General features: G+C 47.0%; 1 protein-coding gene and 2 long non-coding RNA genes across 8 annotated transcripts in view; 1 reads left to right on the top strand and 2 right to left on the bottom strand.

Annotated features, from left to right (window-relative positions):
* The window catches only part of col21a1 (collagen, type XXI, alpha 1), a 39,735-nt gene extending 26,038 nt beyond the window's left edge, over nt 1–13,697 (top strand). Inside the window, exons 23-30 of the mRNA XM_049008605.1 lie at nt 5,056–5,091; nt 6,625–6,669; nt 8,419–8,451; nt 9,844–9,990; nt 10,259–10,313; nt 10,422–10,613; nt 10,813–10,890; nt 12,030–13,697. Of these exons, the coding sequence (XP_048864562.1) occupies nt 5,056–5,091; nt 6,625–6,669; nt 8,419–8,451; nt 9,844–9,990; nt 10,259–10,313; nt 10,422–10,613; nt 10,813–10,890; nt 12,030–12,217 (774 nt within the window). The 3' untranslated portion in view covers nt 12,218–13,697. The remainder of the gene's footprint in view (nt 1–5,055; nt 5,092–6,624; nt 6,670–8,418; nt 8,452–9,843; nt 9,991–10,258; nt 10,314–10,421; nt 10,614–10,812; nt 10,891–12,029) is intronic.
* LOC125739003 (uncharacterized) lies at nt 8,783–9,829 on the bottom strand. 6 transcript variants are annotated; one of them, XR_007396996.1, is made up of 6 exons: nt 9,698–9,829; nt 9,551–9,599; nt 9,306–9,452; nt 9,110–9,207; nt 8,963–9,060; nt 8,783–8,913 (listed from the first exon to the last, which is right to left on the bottom strand). It is a non-coding gene; the product is annotated as an uncharacterized LOC125739003 (long non-coding RNA). The 6 variants fall into 6 exon arrangements; XR_007396997.1 differs by lacking the exons at nt 9,551–9,599; nt 9,698–9,829 and adding an exon at nt 9,600–9,659 and having other exon boundaries at nt 9,306–9,501; XR_007396995.1 differs by lacking the exon at nt 9,698–9,829 and having other exon boundaries at nt 9,306–9,501; nt 9,551–9,655.
* On the bottom strand, nt 12,295–17,976 carry LOC125739005 (uncharacterized). The gene is made up of 2 exons (XR_007397003.1): nt 17,842–17,976; nt 12,295–12,695 (listed from the first exon to the last, which is right to left on the bottom strand). It is a non-coding gene; the product is annotated as an uncharacterized LOC125739005 (long non-coding RNA).
* Between the last annotated feature and the right edge of the window lie 240 nt (nt 17,977–18,216).

Here is an 18,216-nt window from a genome sequence, read left to right as displayed (position 1 = left end):
GCGCGGCATGATGTCAGTGTATGCAGGGGGAGCCTCTGCCATGATGTACTTCAGCACAGATCAAATCTCACTTAGCATCAACACATCTAGCCAGAGCAGAGACCACATGGCACAAGATGGCCAGGACCTTGACTGTGACCCACCAAAAACGAGGCTATAATTTAACTTGGAGGGAATCCAGCATTTGAATCTCAGATGCAGTGTGGTTCTCATGAATTCTATCCAGAGCTGGACAGTTCAGGTCCAGAAAGTAAAAATCCAGACCAAGATTTTGTTTCAATCAACCAGTTGATTTCTCTGTGATTGTGATTCTTAATACTCAACTGGTTGGTTGAAACAAAATCTTGGTCTGGATTTTTACTTTCGGGACCTGAACTGTCCACCTCTGAAGATATCCCTCCTCACTCACAACCTCGGTTTACTTGTCGCATTTATCGTTTGACAGCCACGCAGGCAAAATGCTAACTCTTAAACTCCAAGGGTTCAAACTTCAAATAGTACATGTCCAGGTTGTGATAGGTCCTGTAGAATTTTCTGGATGTTCCTGAGATAACGGGTATCATGCAATTCCTCAAGTGAGGGGAGAAGGCAGCCGATTATCCACGGGGTGACCTGAATAACTGTGGCGAACGACGCACAGAGGCAGCAGGCCAGGATGTTTTCAGCTGTGCAGTGGTGGAAGTACACTAGCAGCTTCTCAGGGATATAACGTCAGATTTGCCAGGTAGTAGAAATCAAATGATGTATATTTACTATACCTGCTATCAAAAAATTGCAAGTTCAACAATTAGACGGGCATTTTGAAGAAGCTGAAGTAATCCTTCACACTGTGCAGCTTCAGGCTGCAGAAAGAGGCGTGGATCCTACTCCAGCGATATAACCTTCCGCCAGTTGGTCTGCTTACTGATCATTGTATATTTCTGTCCTGACAGTCATGTGATATCCCCGTGCAAACATACATTGTGCAATCTTCAGAATAGCACTGGGCAGTTATACCGGGACTGGGTATAGCGGTATTAATTTCCTGTATGGTATGAACTTTTCATATACTGCCATACTATAGCATAACTAAAAAAACAGACATTATGTTTCAGTTGGCAGCAATTATATAATATTCTTTGCACCAGAAGTGCTATGGAGGACTGTGCAGAGTTTAGTGAGAGGAGGACTCATGTTAACTTTACAAAACAACAATTCATTACAATTCAAACTTACATTCTTTAACAATGTTCTTTATCCTCCTCATAAAGCTCTAAAACATATTTATTTATACCAGTATATATTTGAAAAGTAGATCCTTAAAGGTTTCCGGGGGTGTTTTATGTTTCTAGGACAAAACTTATTTTTTAAAATAGCTTGGTGAGATTTCAGTTTTGTCCCGCATGTAGCACTGCCAACTCCACAGGGTTAATATGGATGCGTGAATTACAGTCTGAACACAAAGAATCAGACCTCTGTTCTAATATTACGCATTAAACGAGGCAAATTGCCTGTGTTGGGTTTACATGCAACAACTTCCCAGCATAAACAGTACAAGGTGATGCTTCTTCCAATCGCTCCACTGCTGCTGAGAGGCCGCCATTTTTGTTTCATTTTCCTGACGCTCCAAGTCGGTCACGTGACCAGCTGCTAGCACTCTGATTGGAAGATCTCAAAAAGTTGCCAGTTGAGATCAAAATTGTCCAGATAGAAATCCGTTGCCCATTCTCAAAGGCAATGTTGCCAAGCAGCATCGCTAAAATGTTTCCCTGTGTGTCATCATCTTCAGTGCCTGCTTAAGGAAAGGTGAATATAAAACTATATAATTACCTAAAGTTAAACTAAGCAAGGGGAAATCAGATATTTGTCCATCCTTGTCATTGTGAGTGAACACAATGGAAACCACTTGGCGTTTGCCTGTTGTGACAAATGCACGAAAGTGCTGACATTCACTGGGCACTTCGGGCACTTCAGGGTCACGTGTGTTCAGTTTCGAAGGGCCAGACTTACACTGACATTCACTGGGCACTTCGGGCACTTCAGGGTCACGTGTGTTCAGTTTCGAAGGGCCAGACTTACACTGACATTCACTGGGCACTTCGGGCACTTCAGGGTCACGTGTGTTCAGTTTCGAAGGGCCAGACTTACACTGACATTCACTGGGCACTTCGGGCACTTCAGGGTCACGTGTGTTCAGTTTCGAAGGGCCAGACTTACACTGACATTCACTGGGCACTTCGGGCACTTCAGGGTCACGTGTGTTCAGTTTCGAAGGGCCAGACTTACACTGACATTCACTGGGCACTTCGGGCACTTCAGAGTCACGTGTGTTCAGTTTCGAAGGGCCAGACTTACACTGACATTCACTGGGCACTTCGGGCACTTCAGGGTCACGTGTGTTCAGTTTCGAAGGGCCAGACGTATACTGACATTCACTGGGCACTTCGGGCACTTCAGGGTCACGTGTGTTCAGTTTCGAAGGGCCAGACATACACTGACATTCACTGGGCACTTCGGGCACTTCAGGGTCACGTGTGTTCAGTTTCGAAGGGCCAGACTTACACTGACATTCACTGGGCACTTCGGGCACTTCAGAGTCACGTGTGTTCAGTTTCGAAGGGCCAGACTTACACTGACATTCACTGGGCACTTCGGGCACTTCAGGGTCACGTGTGTTCAGTTTCGAAGGGCCAGACTTACACTGACATTCACTGGGCACTTCGGGCACTTCAGGGTCACGTGTGTTCAGTTTCGAAGGGCCAGACTTACACTGACATTCACTGGGCACTTCGGGCACTTCAGAGTCACGTGTGTTCAGTTTCGAAGGGCCAGACTTACACTGACATTCACTGGGCACTTCGGGCACTTCAGGGTCACGTGTGTTCAGTTTCGAAGGGCCAGACTTACACTGACATTCACTGGGCACTTCGGGCACTTCAGGGTCACGTGTGTTCAGTTTCGAAGGGCCAGACATACACTGACATTCACTGGGCACTTCGGGCACTTCAGCGTCACGTGTGTTCAGTTTCGAATGGCCAGACTTACACTAACATTCACTGGGCACGTCGGGCACTTCAGGGTCACGTGTGTTCAGTTTCGAAGGGCCAGACTTACACTGACATTCACTGGGCACGTCGGGCACTTCAGGGTCACGTGTGTTCAGTTTCGAAGGGCCAGACATACACTGACATTCACTGCCAGTGCGAGTAAATTAAAAGAGACAACTGCACTGAAAACTGAAACGGCACACAAAGACCTGTTCATTTTTCTACCTTCCCCATTGTGGGACTTACTTCGTACGAATGAAAAGTAAGTGTTCCGAGTTGAATACATAAGAGTACACAATACCTCAGACATGGCGTTTTACCCAGAATGCACTTCTTCTGTCAAAAATAAATTACAAATGTTGATCCTGACAAAATATGCCTGCGACCAGCCTATTATAATGTGGAACCACGTCGCCCGTGTAGTTTATGCTGCAGGTTTGTTTGTATTTTGGACATGAAAATAAGCACAGTGAAAGGAAACATATTTTCCTTTGCGGTGGGAAGAGGATAAAACTTATGAGATGCAGGGAGGAGTCATGGTTTTATGGGACAAGACATTTTCCAAAATATTTAATTATTCTACATTTACATTAAACACAACAAAGCCATACAATAAATGACTCGTACATGTCATGCAGGTCTGCTGGCTAAAGACCCTAACCCTAACTATTATGAGTTTCTTTATTTTGACGTACGCATTAATGATCTTTTCCATTGTAATCTTTTTATTTTAAAGCTATTGCACGTTCGTGCACTGCCGCACGTCCCAGTGTAACATGCAGTGTCTGTTCACTGTTAGGTGCATGTCATGATCTTGCCAGTGCACCTTTAAATAGCAGTGAAATCCTACGCCATTGACTTCAGACCCGGTATTTGTTGGTCAGTATCGCAGCCGCTTCCCGCTGCCCCAAAATCGCAATGTGCCCGACTCCGCCTCGTAAGACCGACACGTCCATGGGCCCTCAGATGGGCACAAGTACATTTGCTGGGCGAGAGAATGGCAGCGGTGCTGTAGTTAATTTTCCAAACCAACAACCCCAAAAGCCCAAACCACATTTATGCAGGCATTAGCCTCCTGGCGGGGCCTCGCATCGCCCCCCCGAGAGAGATCCCCCCCCACTGACCACAGGTGAGGCGCCTTGCTCACAAACCAGCGGTCAAACGACAAGGCCAATAAAAGCTGGGCTACGGCTAATCCTGCTGAGAAGAGCTCAGAATGGAGAAGCCTTCATGTAATACAGGCCCCTGGGTCAAGCACAACATATATAATCACAAATATAAATGAATAATTAAGCATCACTAATATCTGACTCAGTTGTGTACTGTCTAAGACCTTGATTGTCTGAGGTCTGAAGCAATTCATATTGACTGTGAAATTTCGCTGCCATCTAAGGACAAATTTTAAATCATACAGAGTTACAGCAATTAAGCAGGAGTAACCAGAATGAGACCTAAGTGTGCAGCCACATAGTCAAAGAGCAGGTCAGAACTGCCCCACCCCCTTGAAATGTTTTTTCTCCCGACAAGGCACATAGCCAAGTAGTAACATTACAATTTTGAAACCCCCTCAAAATTTGCTCCTGCCCCCTTTTGGGCCATACCTACCAAGACAAGCCCTTTGGTAGGGTTCCTGGACCCCCCCAGATTAATTTCTGTTTACAGACCTGAGGAGTTCATCCAGACCCATCTCCGGGAGGCTGAGAGCAGTGTCAGGCCAGCTGACCCTTTTATAGACTATGGCTTTAAGCTGGAAGTATTTGGTTGACATAAGACTGAAGGACTCAGTGACACCCGACCTCCATGTATAGTAATTATGTCGATCACAGGTTTTGTACTGATAACTTTACCTACCGGGTTTGCAATCTGGATGTGATAGTGATGTGATCTGTGGTTTCTGTGGACTTGGGGTTTATGTTGCAAGCAGATCGGAGATGGAACCTGGAAGAGAAGGTTCTAAACATGGACATATAAATGGCTGTAAAGTACTGCTACATTGAAATGGTGACCATTAAATTCCTCTCCCTTCCAGGGAGAAGGTGGAAGTCCAGGTGACAGAGGAGCAGAGGTATGTAAAGCATGTGTTAGCGGAAGCTAATTCTCCTAGAAGAGACAGATGGCTGTGTGGGTTTGCCGAATGTGACTTGGCACCGTTGGTGCTCATTAATAAAGGGTGATGTGACGTGAAGCAGCAGAACCTCCTAACGTGCTTGAAGTAACTTCAAAAGACACTGTTCCTTCCCACTACTGCTCTAGCAGTATGGGCTTCAGGCCTGGAGTGGTACTTCCGAGGTGCTGGAGTGGTACTTCCGATTATCACACCATCAATGAACAACCTGTAAGAGTTACGGGCTATGACCCATAACCCTCTCATCACATCTTGGAGCAGGGGGTTGAAAAGCAGACTGGTGTCCGCACGGCAGGTCTGTCTGGCCCACTGTGTTCTTTAAATCATTATTAAATCTGGACTGCAAATCCATTGGTTTCCATGCTCTGCAAATTTGCCGCCTCCACCTTTAATCCCCCCAACCCCTTATCTGACACAGATCCTACTGTATTACCACCAACCCCCCCCCCCCCCCCAATTTAAAGGGGGTGGTTTAGCAGCCTCTCTGTGTATTGACCTCTTGAGCTGCAGTCCCTTGGCCCCAGACTATTTGAGCTTGGGAGCCCTGGTACACGGTAACATGGAGAGAAGCCAGCAGGGTCAAATAGCCAGAGGTACATCTGAGGAACTCTACAGCAAATGCTAGGAGACCTTCTAACAGTCAGTGAGAGAGCAAAACCAGTGTGTAACTGGCAAACCATCAATGGAAAAACTCTTAAGCCATATTAAGGTAATTATTCCACCACCGTTGAAATAAACAAAAATAAAGTGCTTGGTAGTGGGGAATATTACTCCGGCGTAATGTCACCACATGAGGGGGGCAGAAACAGAGGCGGGGGGGGGATTTTCTCTGCAGGTCACATGTGTTCATCCAATAGCAGAATTTACAGGACGGAGCCCTAGAAGACAATGTGCAGAGCCCAAGAAAAAGAGTTAAAAAATGCTAGGCTACCTATGCATACACACACACACACACACACACACAGGACATCATACCATATAAGAAATGAGATAGTCACATTGCTAATTGTATTTTAAACAGAATTCTAGACATTCTGCACATTCTAGTTTTACATACGATGCCAAAGGAATAAGTCTAAGCAGACTGGCTACAGGAGGCTTATTTAAAGGGACCATAAAACTCGTCGGGAATAGAACGGAAAACATGGTCATGGATTTTTTTTTTTCCATTTTCTAGGAAGTGTTCCATGTGTAATCAGACACACAATTTACTGTGTCCTTCCAAGAGTGGTTGTCTTTAATTTTGTGAAATTGGAATCACGTTCGACAGCTTCCCTGTTCAACGCTGTGGAAAAGGAGGCAGAGGCCCTGGGTTTTGGGGCAAATTAAACTATTGTAGCAAATCTGAAATTTATTTCATTTTCGAAAAAATGAAAAGAAAAAGCATCTTCATCCCACAGAGTCACAGTCAAAAACCAGCCCTGGACACATTTCCCTGCCGCAGCCCTCAGAGTTTTCCTGTCTTTTAAATAGGGTCCAAAAGGAGAAAAGGGAGAAAACGGGAGGAACGGCGAGCAGGTAATGCCCCCGGTGCAGCCACACCATGCTCTCATAGCCCCCCGGTGCAGCCACGCCGCGCCCTCATAGCCCCCCGGTGCAGCCACGCCACGCTCTCATAGCCCCCCGGTGCAGCCACGCCGCGCTTTCATGGCAACCCGGTGCAGCCACGCCGCGCTCTCATAGCCCCCCGGTGCAGCCACACCACGCTCTCATAGCCCCCCGGTGCAGCCACACCACGCTCTCATAGCCCCCCGGTGCAGCCACGCCGCGTTCTCATAGCCCCCCGGTGCAGCCACGCCGCGCTCTCATAGCCCCCCGGTGCAGCCACGCCGCGCTCTCATAGCCCCCCGGTGCAGCCACACCGCACTCTCATAGCCCCCCGGTGCAGCCACATCACGCTCTCATAGCCCCCCGGTGCAGCCACACCACGCTCTCATAGCCCCCCGGTGCAGCCACACCACGCTCTCATAGCCCCCCGGTGCAGCCACGCCGCGTTCTCATAGCCCCCCGGTGCAGCCACGCCGCGCTCTCATAGCCCCCCAGTGCAGCCACGGCGCGCTCTCATAGCCCCCCGGTGCTGCCATGCCGCGCTCTCATGGCCACCCGGTGCTGCCACGCCGTGCTCTCATAGCCCCCCAGTGCAGCCACGGCGCGCTCTCATAGCCCCCCAGTGCAGCCACGCCGCGCTCTCATAGCCCCCCAGTGCAGCCACGCTGCGCTCTCATAGCCCCCCGGTGCAGCCATGCCGCGCTCTCATGGCCACCCGGTGCTGCCACGCCGCGCTCTCATAGCCCCCCGGTGCAGCCACACCGCGCTTTCATGGCAACCCGGTGCTGCCACGCCGCGCTCTCATAGCCCCCCGGTGCTGCCACGCCGCGCTCTCATAGCCCCCCGGTGCTGCCACGCCACGCTCTCATAGCCCCCCGGTGCAGCCACGCCGCGCTCTCATGGCAACCCGGTGCTGCCACGCTGCGCTCTCATGGCCACTCGGTGCAGCCACGCCGTGCTCTCATCACCCCCGGTGCTGCCACGCCGTGCTCTCATAGCCCCCCAGTGCAGCCACACTGCGCTCTCATAGCCCCCCGGTGCAGCCACGCCGCGCGCTCATCGCCCCCCGGTGCAGCCACACCGCGCTCTCATAGCCACCCGGTGCAGCCATGCCGTGCTCTCATAGCCCCCCGGTGCAGCCACGCCGCGCGCTCATCGCCCCCCGGTGCAGGCACGGCACACGCTCATGGCCCCCCCGGTGCAGGCACGCCGCACTCTCATAGCCACCTGGTGCAGCCACGCCGTGCTCTCATAGCCCCCCGGTGCAGCCACGCCGCGCCCTCATCGCCTCCCGGTGCAGCCGCGCCGTGCTCTCATAGCCCCCCGGTGCAGCCACGCCGCGCCCTCATAGCCTCCCGGTGCAGCCACGCCGTGCTCTCATAGCCTCCCGATGCAGCCACACTGCGCTCTCATAGCCCCCCGGTGCTGCCACGCCGTGCTCTCATCACCCCCCCGGTGCTGTCACGCCGTGCTCTCATCGCCCCCCCAGTGCAGCCATGCCGTGCTCTCATAGCCCCCCCGGTGCAGCCACGTCGTGCTCTCATAGCCCCCCGGTGCAGCCACGCCGCGCTCTCATAGCCCCCCGGTGCAGCCACGCCGTGCTCTCATAGCCCCCCGGTGCAGCCACGCCGCGCCCTCATCGCCTCCCGGTGCAGCCACGCCGCACTCTTATCGCCCGCTGAGTCTCCACATACTGACACATTTGTTTCATATTTGCAGGGAATTACAGGCCACCCAGGGAAAAAAGGGGAGGTACGTTTATTGTAGTGTGAAACAATTTTCAGAAGCATACATTATGCTAGTAAAAGTGTTAGCCAGAAGTCCTGGTGTCATTTAAAGATGTTGTTCTATTTTTCTGTTGTGAATTCACAACGTATAAGAGAGATGATGGTAGTAAATTCAAAGTAGTGTTATGTTCAGCCCTGTATATCACACACCTTATGTTTACCTGTAGGCATATGGGAGTGCTAGCCTGCGCATGTAGAAATGCAAAATGTAACCTGTGCTAATGCTAAAGTGCACTTTTGCGAATATTAACTTTTCGTTTTTCCAATAAACTGAACTTCTGTGAATGCTAACCAGGGACTGTGCCAATACTAAACTGGACTTGTGGAACTTAAGACTGTGCAAATGCTAAAATACTGTAGACTCATGTGAATACTAACCTGGGACTGTGACAATGCTAAAATACTGTAGACTCATGTGAATACTAACCTGGGATTGTGACAATGCTAAAATACTGTAGACTCATGTGAATACTAACCTGGGACTGTGACAATGCTAAAATACTGTAGACTCATGTGAATACTAACCTGGGACTGTGACAATGCTAAAATACTGTAGACTCATGTGAATACTAACCTGGGACTGTGCAAATGCTAAAATACTGTAGACTCATGTGAATACTAACCTGGGACTGTGACAATGCTAAAATACTGTAGACTCATGTGAATACTAACCTGGGACTGTGACAATGCTAAAATACTGTAGACTCATGTGAATACTAACCTGGGACTGTGCAAATGCTAAAATACTGTAGACTCATGTGAATACTAACCTGGGACTGTGACAGTGCTAAAATACTGTAGATTCATGTGAATACTAACCTGGGACTGTGACAATGCTAAAATACTGTAGACTCATGTGAATACTAACCTGGGACTGTGACAGTGCTAAAATACTGTAGACTCATGTGAATACTAACCTGGGACTGTGACAATGCTAAAATACTGTAGACTCATGTGAATACTAACCTGGGACTGTGACAATGCTAAAATACTGTAGACTCATGTGAATACTAACCTGGGACTGTGACAATGCTAAAATACTGTAGATTCATGTGAATACTAACCTGGGACTGTGACAATGCTAAAATACTATAGACTCATGTGAATACTAACCTGGGACTGTGACAATGCTAAAATACTGTAGACTCATGTGAATACTAACCTGGGACTGTGCAAATGCTAAAATACTGTAGACTCATGTGAATACTAACCTGGGACTGTGAGAGTGCTCCTCAGGGTTGTATTAATTATAGATGTTGTTGTGCACGTTAACGTTACCTTTAGGATATAATGGTCGCTAGGGTTCATTGCTAATGCTGCCTTCACAAACTTCTTATATGTGGTTGCCTAAAACTAGAAAGGGTCAGCAGGAGAACCAGGAATGAGGGGGCAAAATGGCCATCAAGGACAGCCGGGGCAGCGAGGACAGATGGGCGCTTCTGGCGCACAAGGGCCCAGTGGGTCACCGGGCCCAGCAGGACCACCGGGACCGGAGGGCAGACCAGTGCGTCAAGTGATCGGTTTGGCTGGCCCTACTTATGTTCTTTAACATCTCAACAGCATCATTCAAAATCACGACTGGGAAGGAAAGACCTACCATTTGAAACATATTAAATGGAGTCATTTTAACAGTGCTGTGATTTGCTGTAACACATGCTGTGTAATTCAACCACAGGAGTGATGTGTATCCAATTCAATGGAAACATTCCCATTATTCATGAGCAACATTCGCAGGTAGACGCATCACCCCAACACATGCTTTGTTCTTTCAGGGAAGGGAAATATCTGAGCAGCACATTCGGCAGATTTGCCGGGACATTCTCAGGTGTAAGTGTCTCTATCCTAACCCCGACTGCTTCATTTCAAACACACAGGTGACCAATTCTTCGTGTAGTCCGCTTAAAGCCACACCCCCATGCGTGTTTTCTCCTCCAGCTGAGATTCCAGCCCTCATACAGAACACTCAGCCAAGGGGCTGTGACCACTGCCAAACGCGTCCAGGGGGCCCAGGCCCTCCGGGCCCAGCTGGACCACCAGGATCCAGGGGCTTTCCTGGGATACCGGGCTCCAACGGCATGCAGGGGAATCCTGGTCTGCCAGGGGATTCTGGAGTCCCTGGGCTAAAAGGTATCACCAGGTCCTCACAGCCTCATCGATGGATGTGAAGAAATAGAGTTGTAGGGTTAGTTCCATTTCTGGTGGCCTCTCTCAGGTCTTGGGAGGTCTGTTGACTTGGTAGTCATTGAATCAGGGGTTATTTTCCTGAACTGCACTGCACGCCTGAACTCCAGTGCTGATGGTGTGTCACATATGGTTTTGCGTGCAGGAGATCCAGGTGAAAAAGGTGAGAAAGGAAGTCAAGGAAGAGTTATGGCAGGGGACCAGGGTCCTCCAGGACTCCCAGGTAAGGCATGGAAGCTGCTGTTTCTGAAAGACTCTAAAGATGCCAACCATACTGGGAACAATAAGCATGAAGAAAAATAGGAGAATCGTCCAAAAAAATCAACCCACTGTGACAATCATTGGTCAAAATTCCTACATTTGTACTGTCTGGTGAAAAATACCACATCCTAACTGAAATCCTGAAAGAGACCCAACTACCAAAGCAGCACCAAACCCAAGGCAGCGTAACAGAATAATGGTGTCTGCTGGATCCTGCAAACCATCATTACTGTGTCTGTCATCGTAATGACTTGCAATCACTGCCATGTGATTGTGAATAGCAGAAAATGAAATCCAACCAAAGATCACAATGGTGCATTCATCCAATGCTACCTGGCTCTTTGATGCCTGCAGACTGAAGAGCAGGGGCTCCCCAATAATTCTTCCCCAGAACCAAATCTACCAACAGTACAAATCCAGAAGCTATTGCCCCAGTTATCAATCTGTTATGCCGGTTTAAAATGATCAGATTTGGCGAGAGGTGGGGAGTGAACAAGGCCGGTCACATCCATAAGTGTTAAACTTTGTCTTGGATGGGGGGCACTGATGGCGATATTCATCTCAGGCACCACATGAGCCAGGACTGGCCCTCGGGCTGCTTATTGGGTAACTCTGCTGTCGAGGGATGAGAAGGAGGTGACTGAGAGTATGAGAATTGGAGTATGGTGCTAGGATAGCAGCTGTGATGTCAGAGGGTCGTCTACAATGGGAATAACTGGCCATTCCAGGCAGGATGAAGAATGGGGGAAATGAGCTGTGTGTTGTGTTGAAGTAAAGAACAGCTGAAAATATCAATTATAATGTCTCATCAGTGTTCAATGAGAAATACGTGATGTTAGTTAGCTAGCTACCTAGCTGTCAATGTTAAGTTGTCAAAATCCGCAATATAAAGGAATCTATACAATCACCATGAATTCAAATGTTAGCATAAATACTAGTTTAATAGAAGATTTCATATAACATCTTCTCATTCGTCAATTAGCTTAGTCAAATGCTCTCAGTAGACAGCAGAGTATTCGATCCATAGCAAGAACATTTGTCGTTTTCATGGGACAGTGCCGGTGTACCGATGCCTGTGCTGTGATCTGTTTGCTTTGTAAGGTCCAACGGGACCCCCAGGAGTGGGCAAGTTGGGCTACCCAGGCAAGCCCGGACCCCCAGGTCCACAAGGGGACGAAGGGAAGCGGGGCAGTCCCGGGGATGCAGGCCAGCCGGGGGTGTGCCACCCCTCCCTCTGCTATGGTGTCTTGATGCGCAGGGATCCGTTTAGGAAAGGACCCAATTATTAACGGAACCTGGCAGAAGTGACCTGGCATCTTTACAATGCAAGAAAATCAACTGGGAATAAAGGGAGGTTTTTCCAGTCTCAGGAAGATCACTTTTTAATAGTATTGAGCTCCTTAATGGGGATACAGAAGTACCTCTGTCTGTTTGTTAAAGGAACATCAGAATACCAGGGAATCTTTGAGCATGTCATCCCAACTCCCTGCTGACTGGTACGCATGGACCGAATCCTGAGGTTGTGATGAGTGAGTCCACGCCAGATCACACAAACAGAATTAATGAATTAATTGCAAGAAAATTCATTAGCGACAGCCAGGTGCACTTCTTCTCCAAATGGGGCCTGAGATTGACATGCAGGCCTGCCTCCCGTCTGGGCCTGAGATTGACATGCAGGCCTGCCTCCCGTCTGGGCCTGAGGTGATGTGGAGGCCAGGTGCTGTCACACATGGCTCCAGTCTGCCGCAGCCTGGTGTGGACCTCAGCCTGACAAGAAGAGATGACAGTACATAACACAGAGATAACCTTCCTGATCCACAGCATTGTAATCCTTAAAGCCCAAGGACTCCCTCTCGCATCCCAGTGGCCCCTCCAGAAATATCACACCATTTCCAGGGCGCCTGAGGAATCCATCGCAAACTGCTCCTCCTTTTACATTTTTTACCTTGGGCCACTTCGTCCTTGTAGCTTAGTAGCCCCTCTTTGTAGCATTAGTATAATACTTGCTTAATATTAAGAGAAATCACAGTCATCAATAATCATGAGGAAACTGAACTGTTGTCCTAAGAAAACTAAACAACACGCAAATCCTACAGATTAATTGCTGGAGTTTAAATTCCTAGAGGGCTGTATAACTTTTGGATCGAGCAAAACAGTCATTGGAAAGTTTATCGTTTATATACACATTCAACTTTCAGTGAGAAACCTGCTCTGTTTGCTTCTTTTATAAATCAAAATCATTGTGATCTGCTGTTTATCACAATGATCCACTCGTCACATTAATTTACTCATATGAATTTAATACTTGCAAGTGAACCTCAGATTCTGAATTAACAATAATAATCATGACATTGTGGCCATAGCCAGTATCCCTCAATGCTGGTGTGCAAAATGTAACCCTATTTATGCCTTAATGTAGCTTAGGGTAGTTTCCAAAATGTCTCTTAAAATCGAGGTGTTTGCAGAGCATTTGCTTCAGTCCTCTCTACATGGGTATATTTATTTTTTAAATGAACTCCTCGAGAGTTAATTCCGCTTTGCTGGTTAATGTGAGTTTAAAACGCCGCTCCAGGGGAACGCCGACTTGCGGTTTTATGTAAATTCTCACCCACCGCCTTATTGGTGTTATTTAAATTAGTTTCATTTCATGTATACTAAGGACCTTTATTTGTGCGGAAGTCTTTTTATTCATTAATGTTATTACTTTTTTTGTTGATATGACTTTTGTATTACCATGTGGTATCATTAATAAATACGTTTTTTTAAAGACTGGTGTTGCACGCATGCTTCTTATATAAGGTCTAGAGTCACTCGGTTACAGTCAGGGATTGACATAACTGGTACCCAAGTACCTAATCACCTTTAAAAGCGATCCGTGAGGAGATCGATTATTGTAACAGCGTGAATACGTACGCATTTTATGTGCATTTGCGCCGATATGGCAAGAAATGAATGTTAGGGATTACTTTACACGAGGGGCAAGATTCCCTCTACTGGCCATTGTGCAACACTACACAAACTGCTTGAAATCAGTCACTATGGATGGATGTAAACGCAAATAATGTGCTGTTAAAAAGTCCGAGTGGGAAAAAATAGCCGGAAGACAAAGAATGTGAGGAAAGGAAAACGTACGTAGTTCTGAGAGAACCCAGAAAATGAGAGACATTTAAATGTGAGCATGTATCCGCGGGACTTGCAGGCATAGGGATTCCTTATGCGATCTCACTGTAAATTACTTTGACTTGAAACTCTGTTCTAGGCATTACGCTATTAACGTGTGTGATATAAATTAAGCAGCAAATCCCCTGTCAATGGGATTATCATGCACGCACATGCTTCGTTCCCACTGGATGAAACCAGGCAGTGACTGACAGCACACGGTAACCCCACCCACAGCTCCAAGTCTGTCCCACTGCGAGCAGGTAATATAGCCAATGGGCAAACGCTATATGTGACCCTCCAGCACAAAACCGTACGTATTTTTAGATATTTTTTGAGGATTTTTTGTGCTCTTTCATTTGATACCATAATCCTAATTTCTAATTTTTGACCCAAGTGTACAGTTTTGTGCCGGAGGGTCACATATATGCAATCGTCTGTATTTTTTGTATCAAGTCCTACATTCAACCCTTGTCACGTGTCATTGCTGAACAGCGGGACCCCCGGAAATTTTTCACAGGAGCAGCCAGATGGGACCCCTGAAAACCGTGGGATGGCACAACAAAGCCAACCCCCCAATTCCAGGAATTCTATTATGCTGTTGTAGTTTATGCACTGTGTAAACTATGTCAATATGAGAGTTAAGGAATCACCTACTGATATATTTTGGTTTCTGATTTTACAGTTAATATTACTTATTTGATATTTTTTGCATGAACTATTGTGAAAAATAGAATTGACTTAAAGGAATAGCATTTAATGTAAAATATCAGACATAAGCATATTATGCTGTATATGCTACTTGCTGGGGGGCCACTGGGGGGCCAGCGATTGTATCAGGGTGGCCCTGCCCCCCCCCCCCCCCCCCCCCCCGACAGCCTCATTGTGGTTGAAACTATGACTCGATGGCGTGTTTCTGACAGAAACATTTTCATTGGGACATAAAACTTACTTTGCCTTTTTCTCGCAAATGTGCTGATCCGTCTTTTATCAGGAAGGGGAACTTGCAGTATGTAGTCCCGGTGTTCCCAGTGATCCTGGCCCCCCAGGGCATTACGACACATTACTACAATCATCCAGACTTGTCCTGCAAGAGCCTTGGTATTTCAAACACGGTGGCCAATATCTGCTTAAGGAGGCATTGTCTATCTGCCTGTCAGTCCCCCAACCCACCTTACAGACACCCCCTTCAAACGAAACATAACCCTGATCCCCCCCCCTCCCCAGGGCAAAGCAAAGATTAACTTTAGAAAGTTTGTCCATTTCTCCAATGGCCTCCCGCTGTTTACACTGACAGTTCTATATTGCTGTTTTTGTAATGACCCTGTGAAATAGGCAATAAGAGAAGCATGGTTCCAGGTTCCTGGTGAGCTGCAATGGGACATCCAGGGCAGACAGGCCCGCCCAGTACAGAGGAGCCCAGGCTGATAATGATCCGGAGGCTCAGCGGCTGCTGGAAGGTGGTTCCTGGCTTCAGGCAAATCTGCTTGTCTACGAATAAGTGAAAGACAGTGACTGGGTGGGTCTCTTTCAGCCCTGGAATATTCCTTAGCTTTCTGATCTCGCCTTGCAGGGGTAAGGCTTACTAAACATGCAGCTGAAAGAGATAAATGGCTCATCATGGAGAAACCGTATCGGCGTCGGTTTTATGGAGCCGGAACAGCATGGAATCGATCAAGGCAAAGACACTGAACGGCTGTCAGTTACAGCAGCGTTGCTCAATATAGGGACAGGATTAATATTGCTCGGGTGCCCTCTAGTGATTTAAAAAGGCAAAATTGGATGAATAATGAAGAATCCGCCTTGGACTTTACTCCGCTTGACTTATCTACTGAATTATTGACGTTCGCAAATAGCTTTCAATATACGGTACTTGGATCAATATGTTAAGTAAAGTGTTATTCAAGTGTTTTAAAAAAAATCTGGACGCGTGTTTTATATATGGTCGATAAATATTGCACGCAACCGACATATAAATTCAAACACTGAAAAACAGACATATAATGATGCGAAGCTGAATTAATAAATTATTAATTAATTAAAAATTCAAGTCTTCCAATTTTGCATACGTCCGTGCGCCTCATCTGTGACGAAAGTAATGAACCCTATTCAACAGCAGATGGAGCTGTCTATTCACGCGCCTTTACTTTGGTGTCTCTGTCCAGGAGATTCTCAAGAGCAAACAGTCTTCTGATATTGAGCCGTACTTTTTGTCCTTTTTGCTGGAATCAGTTAATTAACAATGTCTTTGCCTTGGGCGTCACTTCAATAAAGAAAGTCGCCACTTTGGTGACATAATTAGTAGGCTGCTCAGGAGAGGGTGTGGTGAAGCACTTTGAAGTGGTGATTATTAGTGCGCTTATTTTAAACGCTGAGCCGTATTAGCTGACATACTTGTAAATTATAACATTCTACATCAGAGTGAATTTAAAGTGATTTTACGTTTACTAATTACTTCTAAAATTGCGTTTTACCTGTAGCTATAACAAAGTCAGAATTTAAACAGAAAATTCGTATCCTTTTTAAAGGTGATTTATTTCTTAATTAGGCCTACTTCATTTTTTGTGTGTGTGTCTGTCTGTCTGTAGTGTGTGTATGTCTGTGTGTGTGTCAGTGCTGTGTATCTGTATATGTGTCTGTCTGTGGTGTGTGTCTCTGTCTCTTTGTATGTGTGTGTGTGTGTCTGTCTGTAGTGTGTGTATGTGTGTGTGTGTGTCAGTGGTGTGTGTGTGTGTCTGTCTGTGGTGTGTGTCTCTGTCTCTTTGTGTGTGTGTGTGTGTGTGTGTGTGTGTGTGTGTGTGTGTGTGTGTGTGTGTGTGTGTGTGTAAACCACTGTATGCCAGTATAAGTTAAAATTCATATCTGACGAGACTAGTGTACTTTCAACCTTTAGTTGTGTTCTCGGGTTGACAAATGGCGCACAAAGAAATGTCGGGTTTGGTGACGATTAAAGCCTCTTCTTCTAAATAGTGATTTAACTGTGTCCAACTATTCTATGCCCCCAGGAAAGACAGGTGCTCCTAAGGTATTATTCACTGGGTGGAGCGAGAGGGCATTTCATGTTCCCATTCCCTGATTGCTCACCGCACTCACTGCAAGTTGCCCACAAATATGTATAAATACTGATAAGAAAATGCAGGCGCATTCACTTCTTTTGCCTGCATGGGTTTGCTAACTTCAAGCGTGATGGACACGAGTGCGCAAAGATGCTTTAAATATCAGACGTCCATCTTTTTTAAAAAGATTAACAAACGTGTGATTTTATTTCTGAAAATTAAAAAGGCAGTTGCAAATACGGCCAAACATTCGAGTGTCAAATAATAGAAATGTACTGACGTTAATAGTCTAATAAATATTATACAACATCACTGATAAAACAATGTCATGTTGTCAAACAAATTCTAAACGATTTAAACCCGGGTATCCCGTGCCAGCCTTTCTTATAGTAATTAAATGACCTGCTAGTTTCTATGGTGGTTATGGATCGTTTCAAATTACAAGTATCTCTTCTTTCACATGCGCTGCGCCGCGTCCACCTCCCTGCGCGGCCGCTAGTGGTGGATGCGGCTCTCCTGTCTTGCGTGGGATGGACTTCTCAAAAGTCCTGCTTTCGACACATTCCCCTGGATTATACTTAAGCGCCTCCGCCAAGAATTAAGCTGCTGATACATCCAGATTTATAATATCGCACCCGAGCGATCCAGACGTTTCTGCACAGCTGGCTTGAAAGCGAAAGGCATCTGCGAGAAGGTACCTGCGTCCGAGAGTTTCAGAAGAGCTGCAAGGTGCGGGAGAAGCTTGTAGATCCTCAGCATTTGTGGCACTTCTTCTTGAAGGGCTTCGACTTTTGGCGCATCGCCGCTGTTGCTTTTAACCATGGGAATCTGAGTATCAATAAGGCCGCTTTTCTCGGACCCGCTCATATGATGCGCTGCTGAAAGTGAACTTAAAACAAGATCTGAGCTACAGGGATAAAACCCTCTTCTGGGGGACAGAGCACCCCCCGATAATCTGAGCTACAGGGATAAAGCCTTCATCTGGGGGACAGAGTGCCCCCCGATAATATGACGCGCTGTGAGCGCTGACGTGAACTGCAGGAAGATCGCTGGAAACGTGATTGTGGTGCGCG

The sequence above is a fragment of the Brienomyrus brachyistius genome, chromosome 3 (assembly GCF_023856365.1).
Source record: "Brienomyrus brachyistius isolate T26 chromosome 3, BBRACH_0.4, whole genome shotgun sequence".
Lineage (NCBI taxonomy): Eukaryota > Metazoa > Chordata > Actinopteri > Osteoglossiformes > Mormyridae > Brienomyrus > Brienomyrus brachyistius.
Note: the sequence above shows the minus strand (reverse complement) of the source record. Positions and strands in the feature narration are given on the sequence as shown.